The sequence below is a fragment of the Acanthopagrus latus genome, chromosome 17 (assembly GCF_904848185.1).
Source record: "Acanthopagrus latus isolate v.2019 chromosome 17, fAcaLat1.1, whole genome shotgun sequence".
In the NCBI taxonomy this organism is placed as follows: domain Eukaryota; kingdom Metazoa; phylum Chordata; class Actinopteri; order Spariformes; family Sparidae; genus Acanthopagrus; species Acanthopagrus latus.
Window position 1 is genome coordinate 14837058 of NC_051055.1, and position 22491 is coordinate 14859548.

At 42.8% G+C, this 22491-nt stretch overlaps 3 protein-coding genes across 7 annotated transcripts; all 3 read right to left on the minus strand.

Moving 5' to 3' along the window:
* Nucleotides 1-284: 284 nt before the first annotated feature.
* On the minus strand, nt 285-10630 carry si:ch211-261d7.6 (zinc finger protein 227). Of its 3 annotated transcripts, XM_037072978.1 has the most exons (3): nt 10262-10630; nt 6719-8284; nt 285-1995 (listed from the first exon to the last, which is right to left on the minus strand). In XM_037072978.1, exons 1-3 carry the CDS (start codon nt 10377-10379, stop codon nt 737-739), a joined length of 2943 nt encoding a protein of 980 aa, XP_036928873.1. In that variant the 5' UTR covers nt 10380-10630; the 3' UTR covers nt 285-736. The 3 variants fall into 3 exon arrangements, with proteins under 3 accessions (XP_036928873.1, XP_036928874.1, XP_036928872.1); XM_037072979.1 differs by lacking the exon at nt 6719-8284; XM_037072977.1 differs by lacking the exon at nt 285-1995 and having other exon boundaries at nt 2848-8284.
* Nucleotides 10631-12387: 1757 nt separating this feature from the next.
* zgc:66448 (uncharacterized protein LOC327401 homolog) lies at nt 12388-18262 on the minus strand. Of its 3 annotated transcripts, none has more exons than XM_037072981.1 (3): nt 17720-18260; nt 14235-17440; nt 12388-14072 (listed from the first exon to the last, which is right to left on the minus strand). In XM_037072981.1, the coding sequence occupies exons 1-3, from the start codon at nt 18108-18110 to the stop codon at nt 13872-13874; spliced, it is 3798 nt and encodes a 1265-aa protein (XP_036928876.1). In that variant the 5' UTR covers nt 18111-18260; the 3' UTR covers nt 12388-13871. The 3 variants fall into 3 exon arrangements, with proteins under 3 accessions (XP_036928876.1, XP_036928875.1, XP_036928878.1); XM_037072983.1 differs by having other exon boundaries at nt 13929-14122; nt 17720-18262; XM_037072980.1 differs by having other exon boundaries at nt 12388-17440; nt 17720-18256.
* Nucleotides 18263-18435: 173 nt separating this feature from the next.
* si:ch211-261d7.3 (RNA polymerase II degradation factor 1) lies at nt 18436-22268 on the minus strand. The gene is made up of 4 exons (XM_037072984.1): nt 22139-22268; nt 21137-21856; nt 20342-20767; nt 18436-20235 (listed from the first exon to the last, which is right to left on the minus strand). Exons 2-4 carry the CDS (start codon nt 21390-21392, stop codon nt 19355-19357), a joined length of 1563 nt encoding a protein of 520 aa, XP_036928879.1. The 5' UTR covers nt 21393-21856; nt 22139-22268; the 3' UTR covers nt 18436-19354.
* Nucleotides 22269-22491: the final 223 nt, after the last annotated feature.

Below are 22491 nucleotides of genomic sequence, written 5' to 3' on the forward strand. Positions count from 1 at the left end.
AATGTACAATGTTAAAAAGTCAGTTCAGATGGATTTCAAAAATAAGTATCTAAAATATATAATTCTTGTACAAATGTTTCAGTCAATTCTCAGAATAATTAACGTTGGTAGCACATACTAGAAAAAGGAAATGCCAAACAGCAATCTGAATTCAGACTTTTAGCTTGAAATGTTTCCAAACTCAGATTAGTGTCATCATACACTGTATTGTGCAAAAAGTCTCAAATACATTCTCTCCCCCTGCAAATAGAGACAAACACTACACACATTTTGAATTCATTTCATTTTATTCATTTCCACAAGTAAAAGTCAGATTATTTTATTTCATTATTACATTTTCTCCACATTTTTTTCCATTCGGTTCACAACAATGTTTTCATGTCAGTTCATACATCACAAATACACATTAAAAACCTATAGTATTGTCTCATAGCATCAGACGTGAACCACTGAGGCTCGTAGATACTTGTACATGATCAATGTCAGGAGTATGTGTCCTTCATGCAGTGTAACAGTAACAGTGAGCAAACGTTCCAAGGACAGTATATACACGAATATTCATCAACAATAACTGCCTGCCTTTGTTTCTTACCCCTAAACATTCCGTCTCTAAGAGTAAGAAATGCAAAAATAAAAAAGATAAAAAATATTGACTGCCCTGATGTGTATCAGCTGCACAAAGTCATTATTGTGGTCACCAGAGTGAGATAATAAATGCTCCTGTAAGCCATCAACCCTAAAAATCATACAGTGGTATAGGCAGCTCCCCTGTAGCATGTTTTATATAATGCAAACGCAGCTTCTCTACTTCATCAAATCCCATATCACATTCACAACACTCCCATTCCCAATACCTATGCTCTCTGTGCATGTGTTTCTCCAGCGACACATTCTTGTCCAGCTCCTGTCCTGCTCGTGGCTCAACAGTTCTTGATTTCAACTCACTGGCTGGATCAGATCGAGCTGAGCCAGGCACGTATGAAGGCCTGAGGCGATGCCCAGGCTCTCCGCAGTCCGACTCATCAGAGTCTATATAATTCTCGAACTCAACATCCTTGCGTAGCTTTTGAGTTTGACTTTTCTCCAAGCGTTCCTCCTCCCCCAGCATGTCTGTATCCATTTCTATCTTATCTTTAACACTAGTGAAGATACGTTTCTCCGTTTTAATAGCTCGCACCCCGCTGGATCCAACAGAAACTCTGTGGTGCCTTTGCCGATGTGTCATTAGATTTCCAGGAAAAGTAAAACTCTTCCCACAGAGGTTGCACTGGTAAGGTTTTGTTCCAGTGTGGGACTTGTAGTGGTTGTGACTCTGCAGGTGTTTATCTAGTGATTTTTCATCATTGAAGCCTCTGGCACAACTTAAACACCAAAATGGATTCCGTTTATGGAGCTCCAGGTGAACCTGCCATGACTGTGTAGAAGTGAAGTCTTTGTTACACTGATCACATCTGAGGGGTTTAGATTCACCAGCTTCGGCTTGGATCGATCTACGCTGCATGTGAACTCTCATGTGACCTCGCAGCCGTGCTGACCTGATAAACTTCATTCCGCAGTGTGAGCACTCATATTTATGCAGGTTCTGCTCAGGCTGACTTTTTGTTGTGGATGAGTGTTTTTCATGCGTCAGCTGGTGTTTTTCAAATGAAACCATGTACGTATAAACCTTCCCGCAGACTGAGCAAGCATAGCCCCTCGGAAGTCTCTTCGCTGAGCCAACTGCAACATCTTGCACTGAGCCTGAGGGAGTTGTTTGCAATGAACTACTCTCGTCACAGCCGTCTTCTGCATCACCGCCCGTGTCTTCATCTCCATCGTCTCCGCCCCCAGAGTCCAGCTCCACTTCAGGATTCCCGTTGTCTTCCATTTGTGCTGCTCCTTCCTCCTCCTCTCCCTCGTCCTCTTCCAAGGCATGCTGGTGCAGGTGAGTCTTAAAGACTTCAAGGTTTGTAAATTTCAGACCACAATCCTTGCACGCATGGCTGGAATCATTGACTGAAAAAAAGAAGAAAAAAGGAAGCATTTTAGATTTTTTATGATTAAAGATATTAACAATTTAATAAGTTATTGTTAGTATACAAAAACAAACTAGCAGATAGCTTCTGATTTTAAAAATGAATCTACGATGTTCCAGCTGAATGTCTGCAACAAATGCAACAATGCAACAAATGTTAAACTGCAGCAGGTGAAACTTACAAGACTGAGTCACGGCTCTTCTCTTCATTCACAGATGGGGAACAACTACAAGTGTGTCGAGTCTTAGCACTCTTCATTAAATTATTTAAATCCCAGAGAACTGCAGACTAAAATATTTCTTCAGTCTGTTTCATGTCTGTGAACCAAGTAAATTGTCTTTGGAACCTGGAGTGAAGCTCTCATACAACACTGTCACTGCAACAGCTCTGTGGGTTGGACCTGATAGAAAACACAATGCTTACATATCTATTTGAAATTAAGAAAAAGTGTATTAAAGCGATAACCATGTTAACATTTTTATCTTAAAAGGCAGGAAAAAGATTACTTCAGTGACAATTATGATGAGAACAATAGTAGGTAGAAAAAACAATAAGATTTAAATCTTGTTACAAAAAATTTAGCAATTTTATTTTATAGATTATTATTTCATCGATTAGAGACAGAAAAATGTTATCTATTAATTAATTGGCTAATCAGTTATACATCTAATACATTGGTTAACTTCAAATTTGATTAAGATGTAACACAATATAAAATCTAAAGAATTCAATCTAAAAATGATTAGACGAGAGCCAATGAGGAAACAGAACCAGGATGTTGAAACACACAGATCAATGAAACTGAGGCTGAATTGATGACAAGACTCAGTAATTCACGCAAAAATTTAACAATTTATTTTTAACGTTTTAGAGAAGCTTTTCTTCATCATTACAGAAACAGCAAGTTAAACAAGTAGTCAAAAGGTTTATTGGTCATCTAGAGTAAAGACGAAAAAAAAAGATTTTCATAAATTAATCTAGCAAAGTAACACCTCTTGTAAAAAAACAAATACTTCTTCCAGTAAACTAACAACTATCTTACATAAACATAAATCCTACTTTTCACAAAAGTAGTAAATCTTTTAACAGCATAGAAACGCTGAAAAGGAAAGAACACTGGAGCTTATACATCAATTAATGCAGAGTGAATTGTGCATAAAATACAATGATTTGATAGTGAAAATTGTTTTATGGTATTAGCTGGTTGTAAAGGTTAACAGCAGGACTTCAAATAAACAGTGTACATTCATAATTTGATATAGCTTTTCTGCATATAGGACCTTGTTGAGTCCAAGAAAAACTGAATGACCGGCAAAATTGTATAGTACTTCTTGTGCATAACTATTTTAATGTCCTCACAAACTCCCCAGTAAATGGGCTCAGCAGCATTTCTCATTTTTCAGTGAATGTTTAAATGCATGATGACAAACATGTACATGCATAAATGTTGCTGAGCTCTTTTTTCATATATCCACAAATATATTTCAGCTTGCAATCACCAAAGAGACCAAGGCTCAATTGACTTGTCTATTCAAAATGAAAACAAAGCACAACTATAAATTTGTGACCTCTAAAGGGTTTTTTCTTTGTCATTTGTACATATTCTAATCCAGTGTAAAGGAAAGCCTGAGAATGGGAACATAACAAAGGAAAAAAAATATATAAAAGGATCTCAAATAATATAGAACCAAATAGGGAAAAATGTTTACACTTAGCCTAAACAAAAGTCTAACAAGCATACAGTTTAGCTTAACACATTTAAGTAGTTCCCTCTAAAAAACAAAAGCAAAACAAACAAACTAAATCTACAATCTACAGTGTCTTCATTTTTAATCCTTTTTCAGGCTGTTTAGTATAATACACTCCACTGGCATGTTTCATATACTGTAGTGCTGGTGCAAATTAGTTTATTCTTGACAGAAAGTAGTTCCACATTCGAGGCATGTAAGGCCATTGGTATCTCCTGACGAGACAGCAGCAGGGGCATCACTCTGCATTTCTGAAGTCACCGATACATTCCTGGTGATGATCGATGAGGTCCTGTATTTCACTGAAGGTCCGAGGGCAAATAGAGCAATGATACGAGTCATTGTTACAGTGCTGAGTTTCATGTTTTTGTAATGCAGATGGTGAAAGAAAGGCTTTGCCACAATGCTGGCACTTATGGCTACTTTGTGACTGGATGTCTGGGTTGACCACAGGTTCGTTCACGGAGGATGCAAAGGTCTTCCCTCTGCTGTCGGCAGAGGCGACGTTGGGTTTTAGAGGCTTTGAGGTCATAGCAGCACTGAGCCTGTAGCGAAGCTCAGTGGGAAGACGACATCGGACTTCGTCGTGCCAGGCGAGGTGCTGCTGCAGCTGATTCTCGGTCCAAAAGCCGTGGCAGCACAGGGCGCAACAATAAGGCCGGCTCTTTGCCTTGGTCTTGTGGGCTCCTAACTGTTCTTCAGTTTGGAAAGCTTTCCCACAGTTATCACACTTGAAGAGGCATTTAGATGTATGTTCCGACAGACGGCAAAGAGGCGGGGAAACGTCAGCCATGGTTTCAGGAGTTTGGGGCTCCTGTTTGGACTTCATTAACCCCGGGCATACTTTCTTATGGTCGATGAGAGCACCTGCAAAACTGAACTGCATCCCGCAGTCAAGGCATGTGACAGATTTCACAGGCAGGGGGTCTGATCTAATTTTCTTCTTTCCTCTGCCATCAGAGATATTTTTCACCATCACTGCAGTGCCGAGGACAGCTGGTGTATCTGCTGTCTTTTTTACTTCACTGCTTGAAGCAACTGACTCTTTTTTAGCACCCAAAGGCAGCAGAGTTTTGCCTTTAGTCCTCTTGGAGTGGGCTTGCCATTTGTGGGCACGCAGACCTCTTGCTTTAGCAAAGGTCATAGAGCAGAGGGGACACTGGTGAGCTTTTGGCTTCAGTGTCTTTGAAACAAACTCTCTCTTACTGAAGTTGACTTCAACTTGCTGTACGACTGGATCAACTGAGGTGAGCCCGTCTCCTTGATGATCTGCAGCTTCCAAAGTACCACTGTGCTCATTTTCATAGTGAGCAGCCAGAAGCGAATCTTGCACAAATGTTTTGTGACACAGTGAACACGAAAACTCTGAAATATGTGAACTCTGTGTGCTGTTGCTCTCCACACTTTTATTTGAATCTGGCTCAGTTTTGGTTTGGCACTGAGGATTAAAAGTCTGGTGGCGCTGGAGAACACAAAGGTTAAAAAACTGTTTGTCGCATCTGTGACAATGAAAAGGCCCGCCCTCTGTCTTGTGGCTAACAGACAGCGAATCATCATCTTTGAGCAAGGAGCGTGAAAACTTCTTTTCTTTGTGCCATCTTTTATGGGAGCCGAGAGCTGAGTTGGAGATGAAACGCCTCCCACAATCTGAGCAGTGAAACAGTCCCTTAGTTGACTCTTCCTGTTTGGGTTTCTTAAGCATTACAGACATGGACAATTTTGCTTTGGTTACAGATTTGGGACCCTCAGCATGAATTCTTTTATGAAAATTCAAAGCTCCAACCACTGAAAAGCTTCTGTCACACTTATTGCATTTGTATTTCAAATCAGCTCTACTCTGGTTTTCTAAATTGTCGACACTTATTGGATTTTCCATCTTTAGCTCCATGCCGTCTGTTTCATTTACTTCAGCCTTGACTGTTATTTGCTCAGAGTTTTCTTGTGTACTGACATCCATACTACACTCATGTGATTTCAGAGTATCAGAATATTCAGAAGGTTCTGTCTTACAATCGACTGGTTGAGGGTATTTTTTGCGGCATAGTTTTTGATGAGCCCTCAAAGAAGCCTTGCTGTTGAAATGTGCGAGGCATGTTGCACACTGGAGATCCTCCAGCTTGACAGAAGATCTTTGTGATGATGTTGACTGCCCAGTCTCATATCCATGGCTTTTCATGTGAAACTGAAGTGCTTTGGCCCGCGAAAACAGCTTGCCGCAGTCGGGGCAGCTGTACGTGTTCTTTTTCAACTGCTCCACCTGATGCTGAAAAGACTTAACGGGCGGTGGGAGCAACTGGTCACTATGTACGACCTGGTGTCTGAGGAGGCTGGAAAAAAGACGGAACGACCTGTTGCAAAGTTCACATTTATGATTTCCATTTTCATGTTTTCGTTTGTGCATTGCCATAATGCCCTTGTGTCGGAACTTTCTACCACACACTGGACATGCAACCTTAATACTGGAGCGTGGATGTCCATTGACAGATCCTGTGACCCCTTTTCTTAGCATCAAATCTGCACACTGAGTCTGGCTTTGCTTGTGGTGGGAGTAAGCTCCTAGAGACCAGAAACCCTTCCCACACTGTTCACAATGATAAATCTTTGGGCCTAGAAGGGTTTTCTTTGGATTGTATTCTTTCTTAGCGATATTCTCTTTCTTTTGCGCCGAGCAGCTTTTTATATGGTTAAACAAGGTAGCTGCATGCGAATAAGACATCATGCAATCTGGGCACTGGAATTGCTTTTTTTTGGGATGATGCAGCTGATGACAGACTAAAGCAGACAAACGTGAGAAGGATTTACCACACTCATTGCACGTCAAAATTTTCTTCTCTAATCCATCTGCCTCGTTCACCACATCATCGCTCGTGTTTTCGCTCTTGTGTTGCTCGTGTGCTGCATTAATACTGGCTTCGTGGTCACGTGTGTCACATGTGTGAACTGCCTCTGACTGACCTTGAATTTGTTGTCTCCTCTTATGTATGCCATGCCACATTCTGTGAACACGCAGTGATGAAGCACTAGAAAACCAACGGTAACACTCGGGACAATCAAATCTTTCCTCTGTCGTATTCTCGGCTTCCCGTGCTAACGGTGCACACTGCACGTCAGCTACCTCAAAGTCAATTTGTACAATTTTTAAATCCATCTCTGGTTTTGAAATAGCACCAGCGCCACCAGGGGAAAGTCCAGTGTCGTTGTCATCTCTTACTTCCTGATCTGATTCACAGAGCAGCTCAAGATCGGGATTCAAGTCTTGGACGGGCTCGTCCTCAGATTCGCTTGCACTGATCACCTGTACATTAAAGTCCCCAGGTTCATAACTCTCCATGTCGTCATCAGTGTCATTTACATGCGAGGCTTCTTCAACCATGATGGGAGGGAAAAGATTTACAGATTCCACTTGAATCTGCTCTGTCTCTTTTGTTTCGCTTAATGAAGATTCCTGTTCAGGCAGCAGAGAGGTGCGCATTTGGGCTCCCTTCTCTGTTTCTTTGAAAACATCTGTATGGTGAAGCTGATGGGACTGGAGTGCTGAAGCCCTGGAAAACTTGAGCCCACAATCCTTACATTCAAATGCCTTCTTCTGTAGCTGACACACTTGATGAAGAAACGACTTTGCCGGGGTCTCATCACTGTGCACCAAGCGCTGATGCCTGTAGTAAAACGTTAGAGTCATAAATACTTTTCCACATTCCTCACATGGGAACCTTTTTGCTGAATCATTTGCTTGATTGGTATGCCATCGCTGATGGTTGAAGAGGGCGATATGTCCAGTGAAAGCCTTGTTACATTCACTACAGCAAAAATCACCAGAGCTTTTCTTTGGTTTTTCAGTTACTTCTGCTGGAGTGCACTGACTGTTGCGGCTAAATCGTTGATGTGTTTTAAGGCGCATCATAGCAGTAAAAGCTTTACCACATGAGCACTTAAAAAGTTTTTCAGGATTATTATCTGTTTGGTTTTCACTGGGCTTGGCTTCAACTATTGGCTCCTCTGTGTGACATGCACTTCCTGAACCCCTGTTTCGTGATTTAACTAGTTTTCCCTCATGACAACGACGGTGTGCATCGAGAGCTGAAGCGCGTGAATAATTTCGCCCACAAGCCTCACACTGAAATGACTTCTTTTTCAAATGTTCAAGGTCATGAAAGACTGATTTGGAGGCTTGTCTGTGTGAGCGCTGGTGGTTGAGAAAGTGTCCAATCACACCGTAACATTTCCCACAGTCTGGACATTCATAGGTGTGCTGCTTTGTTGTCCCAGGATTAGCTGACTCCTTTTGGGAGGACTGCCCGTGGTTTTTCTCCATGTGCGAGTGGAACTGACTTTGTTCAACAAATGAGAATGAACACAGAGTACAGACATATGCTGTTTCACTGTCCATTTCTGCATCCTTTAAACCATCCATCTGGTCATCTAAAAACACCCTTTCTTGTGGGTGCTGATGGCGATGCTCCATGTAGGCAGCCTCCTCTCTGAAGGCTTCTCCACAATCTTGACAGCAGAAAACCCCAACCCCTAGAAATAGAAAGGGGAAAAAAGGAGGTCAAAGCCACTCCAGTTTCCAGAGAAAGAAAGTCAGAAAAAGAAAAAAGAAAAATCACAAAAACACAGGTGCGCATCATTTCTTTATTTCAAAAGTCATTCAAGGTTTACAGTACAACTACACGCATTTGGATCTGGAAATACAACATTGGCCATAAAGAACAAAGTGTAATTTAATTAAAGAAGGGCTATTAAAGTGTGTAAGCCGAATGACCTCTGTCGGGTTCAATCATCCAGTGACGAGATATGATAGGATTACTGCAGAACATGTTGTATTTTTAAATACGCAAACGTTACCAATAGGCTGTGATATTGCACAATGAAGTTGTGAAAGAAAAACACTGATTTTCTTCACTGCACTATCACAAGGGTTAATGGAGTACTCCATTTGTAATTTAAAAGGATACATAATTACATCAAATATTAATGACAACAACAGGTTGGATTATTATATCCAAATTGATTCCATTTTAAATATATACAATTACTTCAAGTTTCTTTCATTGATATGTAAATCTTTTTCTTTTAATGGCTCAAACATCTGCTTTAAGCAACCATACATATGCTTTTATGCTAAAGCTGTTTTTTCTTGCCAGGAGATGACCAGCACACATTTAGTAAGGTTGGACCTCAAGTCTGGTGTCACACATGCACACAAATAGAGAAGGAAGCAACAAGATTCAAAATGTTCTGATGCTGCCCTCATGTGGCGCGTGGCAGTCATGTTTTTGACACTGAGAGGTAAGTCAATAATATGCATCGAGTGCAAGCAGTTAAAATAGTTTCCTATGCCTGGCGACAAAAATAGATGCCAAAAACCTTGAGTACTCATTTCAACAACAATGACTGCTTTTTTTTGCGCCGCAATGCCATCGATAAAAAAAAACATTACTCCCTCCCCTGCCTTCAACATTTTGTGTACCTGACAGCTGGTTGTTGTCTAAGGTTGAGTCAGAAGTGAAGATGCTGTACATGTGAGGCAAATATGCTCAACTACTGAGTGTTAATCCACACAAATGTTACTAAATGTATAATAGAACTTTTGTATTCCGTGCATTACACTTAGCTCTTTTTCAGAGAGTACGTTTTCGGGTGACCCAAGTTTTTCTGAATCACAAACTGCAATATAAAAAAAACACTAACAATCAGTTGATTTAGTTATTTCTTATTGTTTGGATTGCTGTGAATCGAGATAATCAGGAATAGTCTGTCACTGTGGCTTAAGGCATGTCTTGTACATTGTATCCCCCACAAAAACAAGTTAAATCTGATGTGTGTCACTAATATTAGTTTATTTGATTGTATCACACTGAAAGAAAGAAGCATCTTATCTGTGATGCAGTAAATAAAATGTTTCCTCGCTAAATGTAATGATAAAATGATTCCAATATGTTTTAGAGCATTTTAATATTAAGATGGTTATCTGGATAACATTGGTAAATCGATGCATGAAATCTTATTCTGTGTGATGTGCATATTTGTCTCTGTGCTTTAGCTCACTAAATGTAATGTGACTCATAAAATTCTAGCAAATGCAGAGCAGCTTTTCATTTCTCTGGTTTCTCAGTGTAGCCTGGCCACATGACAAAAATCGTTCAGCAAGACTTCAGAAGTAAAAACCTCTTCTAAACCACAATTTTTGGGTATACTGCTCACAACTGATTTCTTGTATGACTGTTAAATACATGCATGCTTGGCAGCCTTGTGTAAGGCTGTTTGCTGCATTTGTTCAATGAACAGCACTGAGCAAAAAACATAAACATGAACTAGCTAAAAGACTAGGCATGGACATACAACAGTGGTAACTGTAAGCGTTGTTTGATGTTATTGGTGTTATTTCATGTCCCTACGTTGAAGTTGGTGTAAGAGGTCAACGGCGTTAATCCTCAACATATAGCTGATGTATTGTTAGTTATTCAAATGTGTAAATGACAGCTACTGGATACTCACCATCAGCGGTGTCCTCAGCCGATGAACTAACGTTGTTTTCAGATGCTCCATCCTCATCGTGGGGTCTCTTGTCAGCTCCGTCCTCTGCGATCGCCGCGGAAGAAGCAGCTTCGTCCATCTTGGCGTGGCTCTGTTTGACACTGCTAGCTTACTGTGGCTAGCGCTCGTTAGCTTAACAGCGCCAGAGCTGTTTTAAAGATGTATTCTCTTTACCAGAGTCGCTCAACGCTGACCCGGGTGAGAACGACTGAAAAACAGAGTAATGCAAATCTAGTACGTTACCAGGTAAAAAGCGGAATCTTTGCAATGTTTTTAGCAATGCGAGTACTGATGATGAGCAGCAAAGCTAGCTCCCTCTCACACACATACACACACCTGCGACGTGCGCGCGGCGGTGCGTTCCTCGGCGGAAGTGATTCTTCTTCGTCTGTTGTGTTTCCTTCGGGCAACACGGATGATGAGCAGTGTAAACATTAAAAGTATTATTGTATTATTAAGCGGCTTTTAACTATAAAGTATATATGTATGTATGTATGAATGTATTACATGTATATACGTGAGGAAATAAGCGTATGAGAATGAATACATTTCTGTACAGATAATGCTGCTTTTTAACTGAACTTTATCTGTATTTTATTTTGTTCATTATGTTTTGTCTTTTAGTTCATCTCTACAGTATTTTATTTGCAAACAAAAAGGTGCTATTTAATTATTACTACAACTTTTACAACATAATAACTTAATATATAAGGTCTCCTAGATGGAGTAGGGGTAGGATTTAATGAGTATATACTCCTTCGTACTCCTTGTCAATCATTTTGAGAATTAACTTTATCGAACACGTTGTATAGGTTGTATCACTTTTAATATTTTTTTGTTTCGACCTTGTTTTTCGGAAAACTTTTACTGCTTGATTTGTTTTTACATGTTCAAAAGAGGTTTAAGGTTAATTAAATTGAAAAAAGTTTACCAATTTAACCCTATTAATATCATAGACCGGTGTTATCTGTCCCCACACCAACACTGAGCAGTTATGTTAACTGCCACTAGATGTGGGAAATTTGGGTTGGTTGGTACAGAAATAAAATACAGAGAGGAATTTAACATTGACATTTAATCTGTTTCTAATAGTGAGAACCATTTAGATTTTCACTGGTATGATATACACTGAGATGATACAGCAGTGATGGAATTTAACCAAGTACATTTACTCAAATACTGTGCTCACGTGCAATTTTGCTGTACTTTTCTGCTATTTTTAACTTAAGCTCTACGTTTTGAAGGCAAATAGTGAATGGTTTACTCCACTACATTCATCTTAAAACTCCAGTTATTTTGTAGATTATCCTCTGCTAAGCCATGGTAGAACAACCCTCTTTTTTCAACAGTCAGATAAAAACTGATATTCTGAAAAATGCTGAATGTCAGATCTATAAATCAGCCAGTTCGGTTATCTGTCAACACATAGAATACAATACACTCACATGTAAATTTAAGTATAATTTTGTTTTTCTTGTACTTTTGTCACTTAAATACTTGTAAGATTAGTATGGGTGACTTTCATTCTATAAGTCTAAGGCAACACTGACACCACTTGCCTTATCACATTTGTGGTGCTGGGAATCAAATCCCCCCCCAAAAAATCAATTTCCTATGACAAAGAGTAATTCACACTTATCACCTCTTGAGAAATGTCTTTGTGATCGAAACACTGACCCTGTTTTTAACAAATCATTGCAGAGGTGATAAGTGTGTGCAGGAATTACTCCTTTCAGCTGGAATCTGACATCCACTTTAACCATATTATTATTCTAACACCATGTATTTACTTTTACTCAAGTGGGACTTTGGAGTATTTTTTACAACACTATACAACGATACTAGCACATTATATTGAGTGGTCTAAAAATTGCTCATGGAGGATTTCAGTGCCAATTTACCAGATTAATGAAAGTGCCTCTAAGCAGAGCATTTGTGTTCTTCCCCCAGGCAGAAATTCACAGAGAAAATGCTGAATTATTTATCATATTTTTTCCGTCATCTATCCTGATGCATTCTTGCTTTTAGTTTTCCAAATTCCAAACCCTTACAAAGATAGACCTCACAAGTACAGTGCGAGACATCACTATAATCAAAAGGCAAGTTTTATTTAATCCAATATGTAGACATCATGGGAAATTTCTATTTCTTTCCATGCTAAAACAGTGGATAGAGGTAGAAGGGCACATGTGTTTTTGAATCTTAAGACAATGAATGTTAAAGACAAACAGGGACGTTTTTTGTTGTTTGTTTTGTTGGTTTTTTTTTCATACAAATGGACTGTGTGTATATTTTACAGCAGTAATGAAGGTTTTCAGTCACTTACAGTATTGGGCCACCAAAGCTACTTAAATGCCCATTATCTTAACGGAGGAGATGAAATTCTTTACTTAGCTAAATCTACAGTTATGGAATGAAATCATTCAGTATTCACAAAAAATACATTAAATTGTACTCAAGAGTGGACATAATTTCATTAATACGGGTACATTCCAATCTGAAATAGTTATTCTGGTACAATATGCACGTCATGCGGCACACATCGGTTTACAGTTGGTGCTAATTAGTGCCACAGAGAATCAGTTCAAAATCTTATTATTGAGTATATCAGTCATGACACGTGACTGGACTTGACTTGGAGCATAATTCATAGATGAATTTAGTATAAAATTTACTATTTGGCGACAGTATCATCAATAATTGTGTAATGACACTACTTTCACTCTTCCCAATAATTTCGCAAGAGTTAAATTTACAGAAAACTCTCACTATGAAATGACCTTTACATGTAACTGTCACATTTTGTTTACAAATACTTTTGTTTTGACAAAACTGTTATGACATGGACTCATGACATTTTCGGACCGAGTTGGTGGCCCTGTGAATACAAATGCTTCCTAACGGGGGTTCAAAATGTGTGTAGTCACATGTATGCTCTGACACACGTAACCCATCAGAGCATACAATGGAAACAACAACAACCCGCCCCTCCTCTCCTCAAAAGCAAAACCTTACATGTCTTTACAGTATCTTAGAAAGAGTTGCTCTGTGTTTTGGGAGTGAGGTCACATTGTTGAGTCTATCTTAAGCACAAACTAGGCCTAGAATACCAAGACAGCAGACATGCAGACTGTACTCATAAAAGGCACACAGTATACTGTACATGGAGAAACACAGTTCAAATGGTTCAGGACATATGAACAGAACTATAAAAGTACTAATATTATCTAAATCTAAAGGTAATTGGCAATAAATGAAATGTAGGCCACAGAACCTCATTAATCTGCACTCCTCAGAAGTTGTTTTAACAAGTTAAGTATTTGGATAACTTAAATGCATTTAAAAAGACAACGAACGTTATTTAATGGCACATCTTCTTACCTTCTGTAACAGTCACTTTTGGAACTGAAAGATTTAAAATGTGCATACTAAATCAAGTTTCACTTGTATCTTTTTATTTCTAATGCCCATCGACTCAGCTGTTAAACTGCACACCTGAGGGTCAAATAAATGAGGTTCCACTGGAAGAAAAAATTATAACAAACGTAACTAAGTCGCTAGTGTAGAAATGTCAAATCTCTCCTTGTGCATGTTGTAAGTAATGCATTTGTAGATCCAGCTCCCGAGGAAGAGAGCACCCGCATATCATGCACTGGAGAAGTCGTTCTGGAGCAAAAGGCAAACGGGGTCCAAGTTTGTGAGGTTCTGTCCGTGGGGCAAGCTGAGGTAGGGGCAGGGTCTGTGGCATGTGTGGCCTCTCGCTCATGACTGCCTGTGGTGTGAAAAAAATATTTGGGTGTGGAGGTCTTGAGAGTGCACCAACTGCAACAGAGTGAAGAGGGTGAGGGCCTGGCAAAGCAAGAGGAGGGAGCGGAGCAAGTGGAGGTGAGAAAAAAGGAGAAGGCTGATTTATGATTATTTGAGTGCCTGTTACCATTGGTTGTTGCTGCAGCTCCTGTCCATTCCCTGGTTTGAGTTGCCCAGTGAGCAGCGTTTGATGACCCACAGCATTTTGGAAGCCCCATACTGGCGTACCCATCCCCTGGCCAAAACGATGCGGCTCGTATTGAATGGAGATAGGAACCTTCTGTGTCGCTGTCTGACTGGCCCAGCCAGATGACAACTGCTTCTGCTGCAGCTGAAAATCTTGATTATTTACTAATTTCTCAGGAGAGTTCATAGTCTTTGGGATTCCTGTTGGTGTCTGTATGTCCCACAAGGTGCTACCTACCCCGAGAGAAACAGGAGTTGAAATTGGCATAGCACTGCTTTGGTCTATTTGAGCCGAGGTGGATGCACCTGCTAAGCCTGAAACCCACTGCTTTTGCAGATCACAGCCGTTCCATGGCTTCTCTGGCTGGCTAACAGTCGACGGTATAACTTGAGGATTACTCATGTCCCACACTCTAGTGTCCTCTTTCTTAGAGGATGTGGATGGCTCCTTTTGTGTTGACACTGGGACACCTGACCATCTTGGCATCTGCAGCTCCTGACCAAGCTTATTAGGAGAGCCCCTTGAATTCGCTGGCAGAGCAGGTCTGATGCTCCACAGAGCTGCTCCATCTCCATAGGATGGAATACAGAAATCATGCAGGGAGCTTGTGGAAGCAAGCACGGTGGATGTGGGTGCACTACTCCAAGTGACAGGCTTGAGTTGCCTGAGCTGCTCCATCTCGCTCACTGACGATGGGCTGGACTTTTTTGGCACAGCTGCCAGGTGGGAGTTGACACTCTCTTTCATGTGTGATGAATCTGAATTCTGAGCAGATGTGGAACCTGACTGAGTTATTGAAGGGCCGTCTGCCCAGCTTGGACTTCTCAGATGGTGCTGCTGCAGGCCCAACTGTGGTGGGCTGTCAAAAAGTGTCTGCTGTGGCCCTACGTGTTGCTGCTGTGACGATGGGACAGGCATTACCTCTCCACCGTCCACCTTCCACTGCACTGGTTGGGGGTGTAGCTCAGACAGCCACGGGTCCTTCTGCTGTCTGCCTTGTAAATCCATGCGGGATGACAACATGGAAGACTGTGACTGGACTGCCCTTCTGTGCAACTCAGCATCTCTCAGTGCAGAAATTGGATACGGTGACGGCTGAGAGCTAACCATCCCTGAGCTTCCTGACAGTCTCGAAAAGCCCCACATAGGCCTCCCCCCTCTCCTCCCCCGACTGCCCCTGCCCCTCATCCTAGCACCCATCGGGAAAGAATTATACTGGCTGAAATTCTGACGCTTGCGAGCGTGGATCTTCTGGTGCACTAGCAGACTGCTAAACCAGGAAAAGGTTTTGTCACACTCATCGCAGCGATGAGGCCTCTCTCCTGTGTGTGTGTTCATGTGGTCACGGAGCAGATATGCTAAACCAAAGCTTTTATCACACAGGTCACACTTATGAGGCTTGTCGCCATTGTGTGATAACATATGGTGCTGCAGTTGGGTTTCATCGCTGTAGCCTTTACGGCAGCTGGTGCAGCGAAACGGTTTTTCCTGATGCAGCTTTTGATGCGTTCTCATGTTCTGCAGGAAGGCAAAGTCCTTCCCACAGTCGGGGCATTTGTATGGCTTCTTGCCTGTATGTATGATGAGATGCTGTTGTAAGTAGCTACTGAATCTAAAGCCCTTGCCACACACTTTGCACTGGTAAGGCTTGTCCTTGGAATGTATGCGCATATGCAGCTCTAACACTGAGCGGTGGCGGAAAGTTTTCCCACACTCAGAACACTTGTATGACTTCACACTCAAGCTATCACTTCTCCATTTCCCCTGCACATTATCACTGGTTAACGGAGTGAACTGTGTCTTGGGTGGCGTTGGCGGTGGCACTGTCACCTTTTCTGGATATTGTGCTACAGACTTGTGGACACTTAACAGATGCACATTTAAACTGGATTCCTCGCGATAAACACATGGGCAGTGGGGACAGGAGTGTCCTTTCTCCCAGTACTTGTTAATCTCACCAGGGGGTTTGGCTGTCTTGTCGTGTATCTCATACTCAGCCTCATGAATAAGCATGTGGGCTCTCAGGTTAGCTGGTGCCCAGTAGGTCTGGGGACAAAGTGGGCATTTGAATGTGCGTTTCAGATCCTCACTCTGTTGTGTGTTCTCTTTTCCTGGCTCCTTGACTTCCTCCTGTGCGGCCTGGGGGGCTTGCTTGCTGGGCTGCTCAGCTGACGAATTGGTTTCACGCAGTCTGTGCTGGCGGCAGTGTGCCTTCATGTTCTGAGCGAAGGCAAATTTTTTACCGCATTCGGGGCAGCGGAAGGGCTTCTGACCGGTGTGCAGATACTGATGCTGATGGAGGAGGCTGCTATACTTGAAGGTCTTGCCACAGATGTTGCACAGGTGGGAGCGTGTGCTGTCCGTGTGCTTGCGGCGGTGGTCCTCCATGACGGAGTAGTGTTTGAAAACCATGCCGCACTCGGGGCATTTGTAGGGTTTCAGGGCGGTGTGACATCGCTGGTGGAAGTGCAGAGCCATGGTGTTTGGGAAAGTCTGACTGCATTCTTGGCATGTGAAGCTGCTCTCCTGGGAGTGGTGCATCATGTGCTTTGTGACAGACACCTTAAACTGGAACTCTTGTCGGCACAGGGGGCAGTGGTAAGGCTTATCTACTGTGTTGGAGCAGTTGTGGTCCCTTAGCTTATCCACTGTGGAGAAGATCGTCTCACATTCTGCACACTGAAAACGACCGTCCTCCGGCGTTTCAATCTCCCTCTTTGGAGTAAGGAGCTGTTGCTCCTCCTTCTCTTTATGTTCATTCCTGTGTTTAATGAGGCTGCTGCGGTGCTGAAAAGTAAGGCCGCATTCTTTACAGGTGAGGGGCGTGAGCTCATCCTCGTGTGCGTGAAAGTGCCGGTGAAGGTTGAACGTCTCGCGGCGGTTGAAGGTCTTCCCGCACTCCTTGCACACCAGGCGGCACTTTTTTGGCTTCACTGTCAAATCAGCGTCCTGCTCTTTGACTTCATCATCTTCGACCACGTCCTCTACCCTGTCAACTTCGCCCAGCAGCACCTCAGCCTGCTCCCTCTCCGTGCTCTTCTTCTCTGAACGTGAGTTTTCCTCCTCCTGAGTGTCCTCTGCTGCAGCTGTGATGTTATCAACAGCCTGCTGCACCTTTTCAGCACTCTGTGTAACATCACTGTTGTCTGGAAAAGAAGAACATATCATAATAACAACTTAACAAACAATACAAAAATCACCAATCAACAGTAAACAAACAAACACCTCTAGCAGAATGCAGGTCACTCAGGTGCTCACTTTTAGTGCAGACCACAGTCTTCAACGCAGCATGCTAGCTTGAATTTGTTATGGTAATTAACGTTAGCAGAGTTTACAGTGTGTACTGAACCGGTAGTGAGAGCTACAGCCCAGGTTAGCCCATAGGCTAAAGCTAACTGTAAAATACATTAAAAACGTTAGCATACCACACTTGTCATTTTCCCGCTTGTGTGTTTTCGCCTCCTCGTCGTCGTCTTCAGTTTCGGACCAGTCGAACGCCCGCTGGTCGCTCCCAGGAGCCTCGGCCATTTTTTCAGCCGATGTCAGGTCGTCCGGTGAATTGCATGTCGTTTTGTCGGTTCCAGCACCGGACTCGACACTAACCTCGGAATGGCTGGCAATACAACCGCCGTCGTTGCCAGCATCGGCTCTCCGCTCACAGTCGGGGCTCTCCACCGTTTTATTGGGTGTTGTTTCATCTTTCTGATTTACGCTGCATCCCGACTCCTCCGCCTCTTTCTTCTCCCCAGATGTTTCCACCTCCTCCGCAGGGGATTTCTGTCGTTTCGGAGACTCCGATGGGTCTACGGCGGCCATGTTTCCCCCATGCACCCCCTTGTCCAGAACACACAAGGATCATGCTAGCCAGCACCGAGCAAGGAATGACATATCCGGTCGAAACTTTCAAAATAAAACCCGCTTTACGGACAACGAGCTGTATTTCACACTCAGAAAACCTCACCAGAAGCCTTAAATTCATAATTCCTTATCTGCTACCACAAGTGCTGTTTTGTTGTTCTACGCAACACACGCTTTCCTCACAACTTAATTAACCGAACACAAATAAACTTTTCAACAGATCCATTAATATTACATTAACTCTTTGTTTGCCCTGTGACAAATCCACAAGTGATCAGCTGGATTTAGTTGCAGTCCATGTCTGACTTTTATTAAAGTTTAGTTACATTTCATCGGAACAGTAGCTATCTACAAAATATAAGTTGTGCAAAACTACGTAGATGATGGCCATATGCTGTTTCTTTGCAACTATCTACAAACACATCCATCATACTGCATGCACGATTAGAATAAATAGCCCCTACATACTCATGTATGCTTTAAAATTCCACCAGAAACATACAGGTTAAAGTCTGACGCCTACTGTGATGTAAAATGTCCTGTCAATTCTTTAAAATGTAACATTTTTGTCTCAAAACACACTGAACAGAACAACTTTATTGTCCAACCAAAGCTGGAAAAGTATGTACCATGAAACTGTTAAAAAGCACTAGCATACATTCGCATGTAATTACTATAGCTGTAAAACTACAATATATGGTAACAACTGCAGATTACAAGTACTTTATGACAATGTAGTTAGTGTATCAGGAGAGTTGAGACAGAGCTGAACTAGTAAGAGCATCATGAGCAGCTCTGCTGCAAAGCATGTACAGTGACATGCATATTCACATCAGCACCTACAGTATGTTGTTGTCCGGGTATTAAAACTCTCATGAGAGAAGTTGTCACTCCAAGGAGCAGGTGTTTTTTCAAGTCTATTAGCACAACAGTATGAATGAACAGTATGTCTGAGGAACCAAGCTTATGTTAAGGCCACCCTATTATCTCATGTGTCTGATTTTCACATCCACGTCAGTCCTCTTTGAAGAGAAACTTAAGTGCGAAGCTGATCACTGATTTGGAGTGGTGAATAAATCTCCAAATGATTCAGTTTATTTTACAGAAATACTGTCAATAGAAAAAAGAGCATCATTTTTTGTCACATTTTGAAACATCAAATATGCACGATACTGCACTTTGAGTTTCTGAGTACTTTCTCCTTAGCGCCGTCTTCTGCGCCTGTGATCGCCAGCTCTTCCTCGCCGCGGCTTCTGCACACTTCCATTTGTGTCTGTGGGTGGATCAGAGGGAAAAGTGCCGTGTACGTCAGGGGAAGATGGTGCAGGTACCACCGCTACAGCTGACTGATTATTTAACTGCTGGGTGACCGGTGGCTGCTGTATTTGTGTTTGCTGCTGTTGTACTGCATGTGGTTGCTGCTGATGGTGGAGTTGTGTTTGCAGTGGTGCTTCGATCCTCTGCTGTTGCTGTTGCTGCGGTTCTATATGTTGTAGCTGCTGCTGCGGCAGCTGCTGCTGAGCTGGCTGTGGCTGTAAGTGCTGTTGAGATGTTTGTGATTGCTGTGCTTGTTGTACACGATGTTGCTGTGGCTGCGGCTGTTGCTGCGCCTCAAGCACCCCTAAAAGCCTTTGCAAGAGGACATTGTTTTGTTGTAGACTGACTGCTAATGTCTCTTGTGATGAGACAAGTGTTCTCATGTCCTGTCTGAAACCTTCGCTAAACTCCCGCAGACTCTTTTCTACGCGATTTCCCAGTTGAATTGCTGCTTCGCCTAACCCTCGAAGCTCATCCTCAAGCCAGGAGCTGCGCAGAGGGGCTTCGAGAGGACCCTGCTGTGCTCCAAGTGACGGCTGAGGACTGCTGGGCTGAGGGCTGCCATTGAGGAAAGGAGCGCTGTAGAGCGGGGAAGGAGGCAGCCATCGTTCTGACGGAGGGGGCGGTCCTATGCCCAGACCCAGTCCTAATCCCAATTTGTCCTCCATGCTGTTCTCAGGTTCGCACTCTGGTTCTCCGATGTCTCTGTCACGCTCTGGATTATCCTCATCTTTCTCCAAACCATCTCTCTCTGATCCTTCCACACCTACACATGCAAGGAAGTATTGTAAGTGGTCACAAACGGGTATTAGTTACTTCTATAGACTCTAGAGAGAAAAGCAGCAAAGTAATGCAGCCTTTTTTCTGTTTACCTGGATCAGAATCAGGGAAGCATGGGAAACTGGGCTTTGGTCTCGTGCTTTGCTTTTGCCTGGCTTGTTGAAGTCTGGGGCTTGTCTGAGACGGACGCCCAAGCATTGAGGCCCCTCTGCTGGACGGCAGGTAACAGCTGCGGTGGCGAGCGTCCGCTAGCCTGCCTCCATTGCGTCTCTTCAAATCGTCCCACCGCTTCTTCACCTCTCGAAGGGTGCGTGGGACTCTGGACACAGCGTTGACTCTCTCAAGGATTCCTGCCCAGATGCGCTCCCTCTCCCGCCGCCGGAGCCTCCCTGCAGGACCAAAGAGCTCTCCCTCACACCGGGTGACTTCTGACACCAACACCTCCAGCTCTGCTCCGCTGAAGCGACTCTTTCTTTTTCCTGCGCCACCAGCAGCCAGTGCGGCTGACATAGCTCTGTCTGTAGAGTCAGAGGTGAGAGGAGAGCCAAAAAGGGAAAGTAAAAAGTATCACGTGAAGCTAAATATACTGTGCGAGGAAGAGAAATGTGCTTTAATAGTGCCTAAGCATATTCAGCTCTAACTAGTTTTGGCAAGGCACAGAGCATTATGAGTAACATTTATCTCAATTTTACATTACAGCCTGCCTTGAGTGGATTATATAGAAGCAATATGTTCTCTTAGCAAAACCAAATAGCCTGACTGTGCTTTGGTATGCTGACAGCGAAATTATTTTATCAGATAATTCTCTCCACCCATTTTTTTTACACTGTTCCCATTAGGGGCCACACGCTCTGCTGAAACATACAAATAAACTTAATCACGCTTACTTTGTTCAATGGACAAGAGGTCGTCTGAGGACATGCCGGGTGCCATGATGTTAGGATGCACAACTACCACGTTGAAGGGGAGTCCGCCAGGTAATCCGCTGCTCTGGTCACAGCTACCCTCCGAGTCCTCATCCTCCCTGGGGAAGCCGTTTTCTGAGGCTCCCCCTCCAAAGGGTCCCTCCGGAGACTCCACTTTGATGTGCATGGGAGGTGATTGCTCGTACAGCAGCCCCCCCTCCTCGTAGTACTCAGTCATGGGTCACAGCTGATTTACAGCAGAACTGACTGGCGGGCCAATTCTGATACCGGCAGCTGCTGCCCCATTAACACCAGCTCAAGGGTTAACTGAACCTACTGCTATAGACATTCTGCAGTTTACTGTATCAGACATTTATGAAGCTGCTTTGGGCACAGCCGCCACACACACTTAATGGTGATTACATAGGAAATATAGAGTTAGAGTATTCTTAAAAACTGTCTTAACACTGTTGTTCAGATTAATCATGTCATTGCTGCAGCCTGGTGACAGGTACAGATCATGTTGTAAGCATGAAGTCCACAGACTTCTGCAGGCTCTTAATCTTCTTCTATATCATTTTAATCCATATGTTATTATAAACATACACACACTGTGTAAAAACACCTGGAGCAGAGTTACATCTACACGTCCAGCTGCTCTACAGTGAGATGCATCATCCAGGCAGAGAATCTCCTTCAGAGCTGAAATACAACAACAAAACATAACACTGCTTACAACTATGTTGCATGTTAAGATGGTTATGTTGGTCTTTCTCAGTGATGATGACTGCTCTATTCTGTCGCATCGATGCGCATTTTTTTCTGCACCACATCCGCACTGGTTGCGCATTCCGCATACATTAGGTGCTGATCTTGCAATGGAGCTAGCTGGAAGCTAACAGGCTAGCGCCGCCTCAGGTGAAGCGGCGAGCAGCGACAGCTGAGCAAACATGTTGAGAAAGCTGACGCTGTTGTATGTCTTACCTCATGATAACAGCGCATGGGAGGCAAAACAAAACCAAAACACAATTGCTGCTGCTGTTAGCTCAGCAGCCGATACACAAACCGGAGAGCGTCGCGTACTGTTGACGTCAGCGACGGGGGCATGTTCAGGACCAATCAAAGTTTGGAAATGTTGAGCAAATGTATGTGTGTTTATTTCACAGGTCCTGTCGGTTCTCAGGATGTAAACAGTAACAGTGAACACAGTCTTTGTGACCTGACTATTTATCTTGTCACTTTTCTTTCTTTTTTTTTTTTTTAACTTGATGTAATGAATCATCAGAAAGAGAACAGTTAAGAGAACAAGAAGGGCCATCTTTTCCAGTCCTATCAAA

Coding starts and splice junctions, on each gene's coding strand:
- si:ch211-261d7.6 (XM_037072977.1), bottom strand. CDS start 10,379: ATGGACGAAGCTGCTTCTTCCGCGGCGATCGCAGAGGACGGAGCTGAC. Junction 8,285..10,261: donor GGCTGAGGACACCGCTGATG/GTGAGTATCCAG, acceptor TTCTATTTCTAG/GGGTTGGGGTTTTCTGCTGT.
- zgc:66448 (XM_037072980.1), bottom strand. CDS start 18,110: ATGGCCGCCGTAGACCCATCGGAGTCTCCGAAACGACAGAAATCCCCT. Junction 17,441..17,719: donor GCGGGAAAATGACAAGTGTG/GTATGCTAACGT, acceptor CTTCTTTTCCAG/ACAACAGTGATGTTACACAG.
- si:ch211-261d7.3 (XM_037072984.1), bottom strand. CDS start 21,392: ATGACTGAGTACTACGAGGAGGGGGGGCTGCTGTACGAGCAATCACCT. Junction 20,768..21,136: donor CCTCTTGTCCATTGAACAAA/GTAAGCGTGATT, acceptor CTGACTCTACAG/ACAGAGCTATGTCAGCCGCA. Junction 20,236..20,341: donor CTTCCCTGATTCTGATCCAG/GTAAACAGAAAA, acceptor TTGCATGTGTAG/GTGTGGAAGGATCAGAGAGA.